General features: G+C 40.0%; 1 protein-coding gene across 1 annotated transcript in view; it reads left to right on the forward strand.

Moving 5' to 3' along the window:
• Positions 1 to 599: 599 nt before the first annotated feature.
• The window catches only part of FAM188B (family with sequence similarity 188, member B), a gene marked incomplete at its 5' end in the record, with an annotated part of 78,670 nt that continues 66,297 nt past the window's right edge, over positions 600 to 12,972 (forward strand). Inside the window, 2 exons of the mRNA XM_010296214.1 lie at positions 600 to 855; positions 1,927 to 2,345. Of these exons, the coding sequence (XP_010294516.1) occupies positions 600 to 855; positions 1,927 to 2,345 (675 nt within the window). The remainder of the gene's footprint in view (positions 856 to 1,926; positions 2,346 to 12,972) is intronic.

Here is a 12,972-nt window from a genome sequence, read left to right on the forward strand (position 1 = left end):
AAACAGATGCAAAGAGTGAACTACACCTTGTATTGCTAGCTGGAGGACCAGGTTGAAGAATATAGAAGAGGTCAAATGACAGGGATGTAGCAACCTATGATCAAAGAGAAGCCCAAATACAAAAGCACGTTTCTTTCTGAACTAAAATAGTAAGTGTTCTATAATTGAACAAAGAGTGAAGGGCGTCAGTAGAGTCAGTCTAAGTTATAATATAACAGAGGGTGTTAACAAATTTTCAAACTGCCAACCAAGTAGGTGAAGAAGGAATGGGAACTGCTGGTGGTAGCTTAGGTCCTGTCTGGTATGATATACGTAGTTTGCTTTCTGTTATGATATGGTACATATCAAAATAAGTAAGCATAAAATTAAAGTGTTACACATATTATAACCAATTGTGACACATAGTAATGATACTGAAATAATGTCCTGAAGACCTATATACAGATGCTTAAGTGAAAAGTGACTTTATGTGAGTACCATTGCTAGATAATAAGTAAATGAATTTTACAGCAATGCTTTAATAAATGAAGCAGATGTTTTCATTGATTTCTTTGTGCATTATTTTGCTGTTTGAAGTTTTGCCTTTTTCTTCCTTGTAGATACGATGTTGAGAATCCACTAGATAAAATCCTTCCATCCAGAAAGCATCAGCACAAAAGTGAAAAATGCCACACGGGGACAATACACAACAGCCACTTACCCTCTGGGGGTAAGAAGTTAAAAGACAGTGGAGAAGATTTAAAAGCAGCAACGATTTCTGAGGACCTGAAATCCACAGTGAAGGAAAAGCCAAGGCCCAGGTCTGGTCTCATTGTCAGAGGAATGATGGCTGGACCAGTAGCAAGTTCACCAGAGGTGATTTCCAACACTTACAAAATATTGGGCTTGGCTGTGGATTTTATATCTAACCTTCTGTGATAAAGTCATTTGCAAATAATATTAAAATTACTTCTGCATGCTAATCCATTAAATCCGCAGTCTGAAAATATGTGGTAAGTTAGGGAAGTGGTTCTGATTAATTCAGAAATTCAAATTGTTTCAGATATAACCACTACATGCAACTGCTCCCTGCATGTCTGTGATCTTAGGTTACAGAATTTCTTTAGAAATCTTTTCCATTCTTGATATATCTTGACAGATGGGACCTTCCATTTTACTAGCAAAATTGCTTATTTACCTTAGCAGTATCTACAGCTTTCAATGTTTTCTTAGCCACGGGTATCTTTTTTACTCTTTTTTTTCCAAAACCCTACAGTTAATGAGTAGCCGTTTGGAATTGAAAATTACTTGCAGTTAGAAATACATTTCTAAATTGGTCCAATCAGATCATATTCCATCAGTAAGTGTTTTTAAAACACAATTCTAAAATTCTTGCCTCTCTTTTTTTTTTTTTTCCCCTTCTTCCTGCTTTTATATAGACAGGAACTTTGCCAGTGAGAAATTAGACTTGTAATAATGAGAAACTGAGATATTTTAAACATATCATTTGGATAATACTGAAGAGAATATGGAAGTTAAATGAATTATTTAGATTTTTCTAAATATCTCTGATATGGAAATAAAGACTAGGTACCTGTAGTGGGCAGTCTTTCCAGTAAAATGTCTTATATGTCTCGGTTTCCTCTGAGTTCGGTACAAACCCAAAATTAAGCTTCTAGGAGGTATTTTGTTGATGATCTTGCGTAAAAGGAAGCAGTCTTTTAAGGGTATACAGCATCTTTAATACTGTTCAAATTTTAAGTAGAAGTGTATGTTTGTTCTTATTTATTATAAATTTAAAAAAAATCTGATTCCTATTTAACCTGATTCCTAATAATGAAGGAATTGCTTAGCCCAGAAATTAGTGATAGACCTTTCCTTTGGTTTTCATGTTTATTTAAAGATGCTCAAATTTTAATCTATGGTTTTAATGGCACTTATTTCTAGGATCTGCAGAAAAGGAGGCTTTCAAAGCGATCTACTAGCATAAGCAACACAGCACAGTTCAAGGGTGAAGAACATGAAGAAAATGATCTGAGTTTCCCAAGTGCTGATTTTCAAGAAAGCAAAGGATCTTCAACACAAGTAAATATGGAGTTTGCATCAAAGACACTGTCAAGCTCACATATGAATTCAGCCTCTGAAAAACTAAGAAATGTCCCCAAAGATACAGATGGCTCTGTTGCCAAACTGCTGCCTGAAAGAGAGAGGACGAAGACAGAAGAAAGAAAATCAGTTCCAAGCTTTGATACAAACAGCAATGAAAAAAGCCTTAAAGTGAGTGCCTCCCATAGACATTCAGGGGCTGGAAGAGAGAAGAGAGAAAGGTCCCTCAGGAAAAATGAGAGTCGGTTGTCAGGCCCCAGGTAAGAATGTTTGTAAGAATATTACACTAAAATGTTGAGGCAATCCGATGAAGGACTAGGAGTGACTGAGATATGCCTTCTGATTTCATTGAGGGGAAGTAGCTGGAAGAGGTAAAGATACTGAAAGTCGGAGAAGTTTTAAGATTAAACTTCCTAACTTTTGACATCCCAAGCCACTCAAGACTCCTTTCTTGGGCAATGAAGAGACCTAGAGGTGCTGGTTTCTCTTTGCTACCTCAGAAGGGAGCTAGTTACTAGTTCAGACTTAGACCACTTAGACATCTAAGCAGTACAGATGACTCCCACCTGCGGAGGTCATCTACAGTGTTCCACAGAGACATTGATCACTCCTTAGGAAATAGTGTTGATTACCTCTAAATATTGCAGTGGTACATCCAGAAAACCTCAGAGGATAAAATTAAGGAGTACCAGCCAAGTGCATAGATATGTACACATGGTTTAGTGCAGTGCTGTGTCGAGATACCCAAGCCATGCCCAAACAGGCCTGCTTAGCTACCAGAATTATTTTACTCAAAGTTAGCTCAGATTTTTTTTTTATTGTGCTGCATTGCTTCACATTGATATAAAAGGTTTAGAAGAGCCTCCTCCTGTGAGCTCCAAATATCTATTTCTGGCTTTTCTCTGTGTTATACTCTTAGTCGATTTTTTTTAAAGTTTGGGTTTGTTTTTTTTCTGTGCAGAATTTGAGAAGAGTGGGAGGCATGGGATTTTGTTTATTTGGGGAGTGCTAATGCAGTAGGACCCAGACTGCCACATCTGAGATCTGGCTTTGTAGGAGGGGCTGTGACTTGGGTTGGGTTTTGAAATGCTTCAGATTGAGTCATCTGTCAAAGTTTAACCAGTCTGGAATTCTGAATTGGTGAAGATACTCTTGGTTTGAGCAGTGCAGGGTGAATGTGCCCTGTCCATATATAAAATCCTCACAATAACGACTGCTGCCTCGTATCTAGGGCTTTTCGTCAGCAGCTCTCAAACAATTTCAAGCAGGGAGTGAGTATCACTCTGCCCATACTACAGGTGGGAAAACTGAAGCACGTAGAGGGAGACGTGCATACCAGAGGTCACACAGCACGTCAATAGTAAAGTCAAGCATAGCATTCAGGCACCCTGAGTGTTGGTCTTGTGGTGCACTCCCAGTGCTAGAGGTAAGCGTGTGTTATAACTGGTAGAAATATTTTCAAGTGTATATCACCTGCTGCTCCATAAACATATCGGCATGCCATTATCCCCTTCTGTGGACCATAAAGTAGTATTTCTGTTTTACTCAATTTAACAGAAGCCAGGTTTGTTGGTTTTGTTTAAGTGCTGAAAACTGCTAGAACTGCAACTACAGATTTTTTTCTAAATTATTGCTATTTTGTTTTCCTGTTTAATTTCGTACAAATCTTGAGATACAGTGTATTGAGGCTCTGTTGAGATCATGAGGAAGCAATTATATATCAGGTCTTTCCACATTTGTGTTATGGTCTGTGGGAGTTAAAAAACTGTGGATCTACTGGAGCTGCAAATGGGCTGGGAGTGGCACTTGCTTCCCCTCTGGAACAAAAAGCAACTGAAAACAGCCACCAGCATTATGCATTTATTAGCTAACTTAATTTGTAGAAGGTTATTGAATGACAGGCCAAAGTAAAACTGTCTTAAGTCTTAAAATCCACAAGAGGTCAGTTCTCCACTATGTACTGTACTGGAAAGCTGACTTATCTCAAATAACAGCCAAAGCCAGGCAATACAAGTCCAGATGTTGCTGGACTGGAACAGGTTCCTGCAGATCCACCTTTGATATTCTGCTTCCAGAAGGATTTATTAAGTCTTTTGTGACTCCAAGTGAATGCAGAGAGACAGCTCATAAGTCAGTCTGGAAGCAGAAGCAATAGGGTCTGACTCCATGCAACTCTTGTTTCATATAGCTTGACAGTGTATAAGATAGTGCTAACCCATCACTTCATCTTTTCCAGTTTCAGGATGGTTTATTACTTCACACTCATCATTAATTGGGGTAGAGAATACAGCTTCAGTGGGCTTTTGACAGCTCCCCAACAAAGCTGAGAACAATAAGTGTATTCCTGGTATTTGATAATCAATGAATATATAGTATGTTATTTATGAGTGTCAAAGGCATATTGGACTGGATCAAATTCTTTGGGAAGACTGTGTCTGACCAAGAAACCTCTTCTACTAACTTCACTCAGCTGCAGTTGGACGTGCTGACACTGCCCAACCTTATGCAATAATTGTGAAGTGATCGGAAAAGGAGAAGCTGGACTGAGAGGGGACTTCCCCAGTGCACCATTTTCTGCAAAGTATTGTGGTACTGTGCTCCATTGCTGTAGTAAGTGGTTTGAAACAGTTCCCTTCCTCCAGAGAACTGGGTTTTTTTGATCCAACAGAAGAGGGAGCTATTTCCTAAGAAGAATCCACGTAATCTGTTTCGAAAGCAAAAAAGGGACTTTCCTTGCCAGATGATTTGAGTTAAAGCCAGGAGAGTATTTGAAGTCATGCTGAGCTCTGAGCTCCTGAAAACTGTCACTGAAATCAGCAGCACTGCTGATACTCCTGAAGTTAAGTGGAAGTAACAGAGAGTGGAAGTGAGACTCCAAATAAACATCGACCATTACAATATAAGGCCTGGCTCTTGCCAGACTTATATCCCTTTGATCAAATCCTGCAGTGTTTGAGAGCCTTTCAGCATTTGTCCAGGCATGAAAAATTACAGTGTAGGAGCAGATATTTGTCTGGATCCTCTTCCATTCTTTGTTACTGCTACCTGACGCCTCTGACATAAATGCTAATCTAAGTATTTAGATGAGTAGCTCTAAATCTATATAGGATTAACCACAGATAGTTCGTTCACAGGCATCTGCAATTCTGTTTTTGTTTCCCACAGAAAACTAAACACATACAAATCTTATTTTTCCTTCCATTCGCCGTACTTTTTCATTCTCTTTTCCTATATGCAAAAAATGGTGTTGTTGCACACAGGCTGCAGGCATCTGTTGTCTACATAGGAGAAAAAAAATGAAACACCACCACTGCCATGCTTCAGAAGACAAGCTGCATGTTATCGAATAAATGCTCACGAATTGGTTGGGCAGAAATACCTAGCTATAAAAATATCCTGGGGAATTACAGATCCACAGTATTTTGACTCATACATTTTAATGAAAGAAATGATTGTGCTTTTTTTTCATCAACTGTCTAATTCTTAGCTACTGCATGAAGTGTGTGCGGTGGGGTAACTGTGTTGAGAGGCCAGATTTGTGACTTGATACTTCAATCTTATGGTATCAACATGAAGTTAGACCTCTGAGTACCATATTTCATGTAAAAGTTTGTCCTCATTAAGAATTAGAGGTTCTGTCTTTGTTCAAATAGATATTATTTTGCTATCTTGACAATGAGGAGTCATTTGGATTTCTGTGATGACCCAAATTAAAGGCTTACATGCAAAGCCGGCAAAATTCAAGAGTGAGCACTAAGTTTTCCAGAATGACAAACCAACACACCCACCACAGATAGGAAAAATAATGCACATTCATTTATTTGCATTGCGATTGCTGCAATTCCTTGTTTCTTTCTAGGAAAATGGAATCAAGTTATCATAGAATCATAGAATCATAGAATAGTTTGGGTTGGAAGGCAGCTTTAAAGGTCATCTAGTCCAACCCCCCCTGCAATGAACAGGGACATCTTCAACTAGATCAGGTCGCTCAGAGCCTCGTCCAATGAGACCTTGAATGTTTCCAGCGATGAGGCATCTACCACCTCTCTGGGCAACCTGTTCTGAAAAGCTGTTCAGGAAAGCATCTGCTTTCAAATTCAGGTAACTCTAGTGATGTTTTAAAAGGCCAATGCTTAACTACAGTTATTACCTAATTGTTCATAACTGTAATTAAATATTGACTTTTAATAGAAAACTGCTTGCTATTTTTTCAACATACCTAATGTTGATCCCCTTGCAGACATATTGTCATTACATAACAAGTGCACAGCATTCCTTTAATCACAGAAAGATAGAGGTGAAGAACAATTTGTTCACCTGCATCTTCATTTATCTACATACTACCTGGCAATATGATGTCTGAATTCTTCCCCAGAAAAGGGACAATAATGATTGCAAAGAATTAGAACAAAAGGATTATTTTCTTCCTTGTATTACAGGAGGAACAGAAATTTTTGTTCTGTTGGGTCAATGATAGCTCTCTATGTCATGACTGTATTCTTTTCCATGTCACTAGAAGTTACTCCATAAAGTATAATATGCTGAAGAGTTTGCCTGCCTGCTCAGATGTAATTATGAATGCAATCTATATGCCATTTTTTAAAGAATTCCTTAAGTCCAATTTTTCTTGGCAAAACCACCATCTAGACAAGATGGCCCAACACCCAGTCCATCCGAATATTAAAAGTGTCCAATGTTGGGGAATCCAGCACTTCCCTGGGGAGTTTTTTCCAGTGGGTAATTGTTCTCACTGAAAAATTTTCCTCTTGTGTCTAATCGGAATCTCCCCAGGAGTAACCTGTACCCATTAACCCTTTTCTTCATGTGACTCCTTGTAAAAGGGGAGTCTCCATTGCCTTTGTAGCCACCCTTTAAATACTGGAACATGGTGATAAGGTCTCCCCTCAAGGCTGAACAAACCCAGTTCTCTAAGGCTTTCCTCATATGGCAGGGTTCCCAGTCCTTTGATCATCATTGTGGCCCTTCTCTGGACCCTCTCCAGCCTGTCCACATCTTTTTTGTATAGTGGGGACCAAAACTGATCCCAGTATTCCAGGTGTGGCCTGACAAGCACAGAGTAGAGTGGGATAACAACTTCTTCATCTCTGCTGGTGATGCCCTTATTGATGCAACCCAGCATCCTGTTGGCTTTCTTTGGCTCAGCAGTGCACAGTTCACTCCTGTTGAGCTTGTTGTCTACCAGGACTGCCCAGGTCCCTTTCCACAGAGCTGCTTCCCAGCCAGGTAGATCACAGCCTGTCCTGCACTCCTGGATTATGTTTTCCCAGGTGCAAGACCTTACATTTGTCCTTGTTGAACTTCATAAGGTTCTTGTTAGCCCAATCTTCCAGCCTATCCAGGTCTTCCTGCAGGGTGGCTCTCCCTTCTGAAGTATCCATTTTCCTGCTCAGTTTGGTATCATGGGCAAACTTCATCAGGGTACACTTGATCCCATCATCCAGATCACTTATGAAGATACTAAACAGCATTGGGGCCAGTATGGATCCCTGGGGGACACCCTTGTGACAGGTCGCCAGCTTGAAAAGGAGCTGTTTACCACCACCCTCTGGGTGCGGCATCTTGTTTTGTTTATTGTACCATATATGTTGTGTTGGTAATGGTAACCGTGCTGGTCCCTGGAAGCTGTAGATACAGGAGGTTATTTTAAGGACAGTATTTCTGAGTTTTAAACTTCCTTTTCTCAGGAGTTGGATGTCGGACTTTTTGTATTCCATGGCTTTAGCTTTTAATAGTTTAGATAGAATGCTTTAGTGGTCACAGTACTTTTCTTCTTTTCTGCCTAAACCAAGTAATAGTAGTACAATCATAAATATATGAAGTAAATAAGGTAAGGTAAGGCAAAGGTTTGCTTTGACAGAGAAATCATACGGCAGAAGTAATTAACAGTGAATTAGTTTATGATACTTTCCTATGTGGTTTTATCATGCAAAGGCAGATAGTTGATGAGTTTTCTTGTTGTATAAACTGATATGATTATACAGCACTCCTATTATTTTACTGTACAACCTTCTGTTTTAAGGAAATGCAAAGTGTTTCTCCAAGAATATATGAAGACAAATACATAATCCAGTATTTGTATATTGATACCAAACTACACACAGATGTGTATCCAGAATTGTCAGTAATTCCTCCATGCTCCTTCATAGCCATTTTATTTACAGAATCACAGAATCACTAAGGTTGCAAAGGACCTTCAAGATCATCAAGTCCAACTGTTAACCCAATGCCACCATGCCCCCTAAACTATGTCCCGAAGTGCCACATCCACAGGTTTTTTGAATACTTCCAGAGATGGTGACTACCACCTCCCTGGGCAGCCTGTTCCAATGCTTGACCACTCTCTCGGTGAAGAAATTTTTCCTAATATCCAATCTAAACTTCCCCTAGTGCAACTTGAGGCCATTTCCTCTCATCACTAGTTGCTTGGGAGAAGAGACCAACACTCACGTCACCACAACTCCTTCTCAGGTAGTTTTAGAGAGTGACAAGGTCTCCCCTCAGCCTCCTCTTCTCCAGACTGAACAACCCCAGTTCCCTCAGCCGCTCCTCATAAGACTTGTGCTCCAGACCCCTCACCAGCTTCATTGCTCTTCTCTGGACACGCTCCCACCTCAACGTCCTTCTTGTAGTGAACACAGGATTCAAGGTGCAGCCTCACCAGTGCCGAGTACAGGGGCACAATCACTTCCCTGCTCCTGCTGGACACACTATTTCTGATACAGGCCAGGATGCTGTTGGCTTTCCTGGCCACCTGGGCACACTGCCGGCTCATGTTCAGCCGGCTGTCAACCAGCACCCCCAGGTCCCTTTCCGCCGCTCTCCAGCCACTCCTCCCCAAGCCTGTAGCGTTGCATGGGGTTGTTGTGACCCAAGTGCAGGATCCGGCACTTGGCCTTATTAAACCTCATACAGTTGACCTCTGCCCATCGATCCAGCCTGTCCAGATCCCTCTGCAGAGCCCTCCTGCCCTCCAGCAGATCAACACTCCCACCCAACTTGGTGTCATCTGCAAATTTAACTTAAATTAAAAATGATATTTATATCTCAGTGCCACTTCAGTGGAGAATTTGAAACCCCATTTATCCTTTAAGATCATTTTGATGCTGCTGTTTGTAGTTCATTCCCAAAGGAGTATTTCTCACTGTTGAGTCCTTTTTGTTGAGTCCTTGTTCCTCTCTGTAGTGTTAGGTGTGTGTAGGGCACACGCAAAATGTGGATGACTCTCTATTTTAAAAAATTTTTAATTTGAGATTTTCAAGGGCATAAAAAATTATGTTTAGAAATGCACAATTCAGCTAACTAAAAAGTTGCTGTATCATCTTTTATGATTTTGTTAAAATGTTGCACATTCCACTGGAACTTGAGAGAGACGATGATGAAGGAACATATTTGGATCAAAGGTAGCAAACTACTAAAGACTTTCCTGAGTCTTTTAACCTGGGCAGAGCTTTGAATGGCAGGGAGGAAAGATTGTCTGCCACCTTTAATATCTCGACATGGTGTCAACCTCCGTTGAGCAGCAGGGTTGGACCAGATGACTTCCAGAGGTCCCTTCCAACCTCAACCATTCTGTGATTCTCCTTAATGCTGAACCCCCTACAAGAAGGAAGTATTTATCACTAAACTGAGCACACAGAATAAAGAATGAAGGTCTACATTGGAATGGAAGTCATGATCTTTAGGAACTGTAAAAAAATAAATAGCTGTTGAAGCTGATGTCTGACCTTAGATCTTTCTATTGCTTTTCCAGAAAAACCATGGTGAATAATGAGTTATTTGGGAAGGCTAAATGGTGTTAGAAGGTCAAGATTCCCCCATGTTTCACGGCTTGAGCAAACAAAATCGGGGAAAGGCAAGCAAAACCACTTCACAGCAGTTGAGAAACAATTCTTTCATCTCAACTACAGAGACGTACTATAGTTGTTGCTTATGCAACCTCTGAAGTTGAAGTGTTCTCCTAATTTTCCATGCCCCTTAATTTTGTCAATGTAAGGTGTGGTGGTGATGTGGAAAACCTCCAGTTCTCAGCTGAATAGTTTCTAAATGAGTAAATCTGAGTTGGCCAGCTGCATTCTGACTGGGCATTTCTGCAGTGTAGTGGAACCACATTATGCCGAGTTAGATGGGCAGATACTATCTGTAGACCTCAGTTTCACTTCTGGTAGTTAAGAAGAATGTATTGCAATGTTTGAACTTCTAGCTTTCATGTATAAAGCCAACCATTCTCCTTCCCCCAATTCCAAGAAAAATAGCATAAAAACTAGAATCAGAGCTATGAAAGAATAAAAACATGGAAAACTGGAGTCAAAGACCCAAGGGAACTAAAAGACTTAGCAATCAGGACCTGAAGTTAAAGATATCCTGCCAATTTCACAGAAATTAAAAGGGAATGGCTATGAGAAAGGCCAAAAAACCAGGGAATATTGTTACATCAGAACAAAAATTTCCTCCTGCAAGTGAGCAAAAGGATACAGCAGTGGATCCCATTGTCCAAAAGCAGAAATTATAATACAGTTTCAGGAGCAAGGAAGGTAATTGATTCTCCACTCATCCTTTCATTGTGAACAATCACCCTACTTATCCGGTTCTTCTAATTGCATCTGCCATACCCTCCTTTGCCTTGCCATTAGTCTTGGCTACAGACTGAATGTGAACTAGTGGTTTCCTTTCAGAAGTCTGCAGTACAGATGGATATTTCAGGCAGTTTGGACTGTTTTATGACTATGTAGCTTGGCTTCAGATGCCTTTTCCAACCAAAACCTAAGTCTCTCTGATGCACTTCAGCTCCACCACCAAGAAAGCAAGTGCCAGTGAGTTCAGAGCCAGAACTTCTCTTCCTGCAATAGTTTCTCAACTGAGTTCACCTTAGCTGGACACTCTTTAGTGGTTCCCAAAATATCACTCATGATTTGGTAATAAGCCTTTTTCTAGCAGTGCTCTGCATTCTAACACAAATAGGGTAGGGTTAGTGAATTGCCATAGATACCAAGTTTCTTAGTGGAACATTACTCATATTTCATAGAATCTTAGAAATTACAGATGGAAAAGACCTTTTAAGGACATTTGTTTCTATGGCAGATGATTCATTACTCTCTCTCTATATATTTGCTGTAATACTTTTTCCAGGGTTTTGTCTAGTCCAGTCTTAAATGACTCAAGTGACACCTCTCCCCTGAGAATATATTCCAGTGTCTAGCAATACTTAGTCTTAGGAATTTTTCACTTATATTCACCTTGCATTTGCTTTTTTTCTGCCCTGTTATCCATGACTGAAGTTGATTTTAACTGAACTTTCAGTTCCTTGCTACATACTCACCTCTGTTAAAACACTTCTAAATATTTTTCATGCTCCTTTGGACACTTTTTTTTTCTAAAGCTTGTATCATCTGCATGTATTTTTATCTTTCCTGCACTGAAATTTTGCTCTTGTTTTTCTGTTAGGTTTTCTTGATTTGTTTTATATTTCTTTCATGTATTTAAGGACTGCTCTAACTTTGTCGCACTGTGACTCTCACTAATACAGGGTAAGAACAGTCACCTGCTGCTAATGGCATGATTCTCAGCATTATAAAACCACATTAGCACAGATGCCACTGCAGTGTATCACAGGCATATGCCTTCTTACTTTCAGTTTCGAGCACATTGAATGCAGAATGTCTCCTCGGTGTCTTAATGTGTTTTCCTCCAAAATGACCTTTGTAGTATAATTATGAAGTCAGTCTAATCTTCTGTGATAAGGCAATATGTGTTTCTATTTATTGATAGAAAAGGTATCTCCCTTCAGCTCCCTGCATTTCCTTGTAAGACCAACAAGGAGTGAATGGTTTGGCTTTGTTTTCTGAACCACCTATGGCTTTCTTCATCCTGAATGGAGACCAGGATGGAGTGCAGGTGAATCCATTGTGTAACTGAAAATTCCTGCCTTTTCATATGTCCCAACAAAAAGTCCTTGAAAATTCAATTTTATGGAGCTAGGACATACTTAGAGGAAAACAAAATAATCTTCTTCAAGTAAATCCTTTAATTCCTTTAAAAATATGTGCATGTTTTTTTGTATTCTTTTAGATATCTGAGACTTTCAAAATAATATTTTGAAAGTGTTATGGTCCTTAAAGGATTAATATTCATGCTTTCTGTTGTTAACAGGAATAAACCATCTTACTATCTATGTGAGGACCAAGCTTATACCTGCCAGTTATACATGATTGAATGCTTAAAACTGCTAAGGTCCTCTCACTCGTTTTTATTCTGCATCATTTCTGGCCACAAGCTGTGCTGATTTACATTAGAACATTGGCAGAGAATGTTGGCCATGAGTTTCTGAACAAGTCCAGAGCAGAATTTGACATTCCCCCCATCTGGACTTCAGAAAAGCAGCCTTTGGCCTGTTCAGGGACCTGTTTGGAAAAAATATTATAGAACACAGGTCTAAAAAAAGGGAGGTCCAAGGAAGCTGATTGATCTCCAAGGATCACTTCCTTCAAGCTCAAGAACAGTCTAGCTCAACATGCAGGAAGTCAAGCAAATGCAACAGGAGTCCTGGATGGGTGAACAAGAAGCTGCTGAGAAAATCGAAACACAAAAAGTAAGCATAGAAGAAGTTGAAGAAGGATCAGGTGACGTGGGAGCAATACAGAGACACTGTCTGGCTGTGCAGGGTTGAGGTTAGGAAAACCAAAGCCCTCCTGGAGATGAATACGGTCAGGGATATGAAAGGACACAAGAAGGGCTTCTGCAAGTACATCATCAGGAAAAGAAAGACTAGGGAAACTGTGGACCTACTGCTGAATGGGGCAGGGGACCTGGTGACAAAAGACACAGAAGAAGCTGAAGTATTCGGTACTTGGAGCAGGGAGCAATTATCCT

This window comes from Phaethon lepturus, unplaced genomic scaffold, assembly GCF_000687285.1.
Source record: "Phaethon lepturus isolate BGI_N335 unplaced genomic scaffold, ASM68728v1 scaffold7041, whole genome shotgun sequence".
Lineage (NCBI taxonomy): Eukaryota > Metazoa > Chordata > Aves > Phaethontiformes > Phaethontidae > Phaethon > Phaethon lepturus.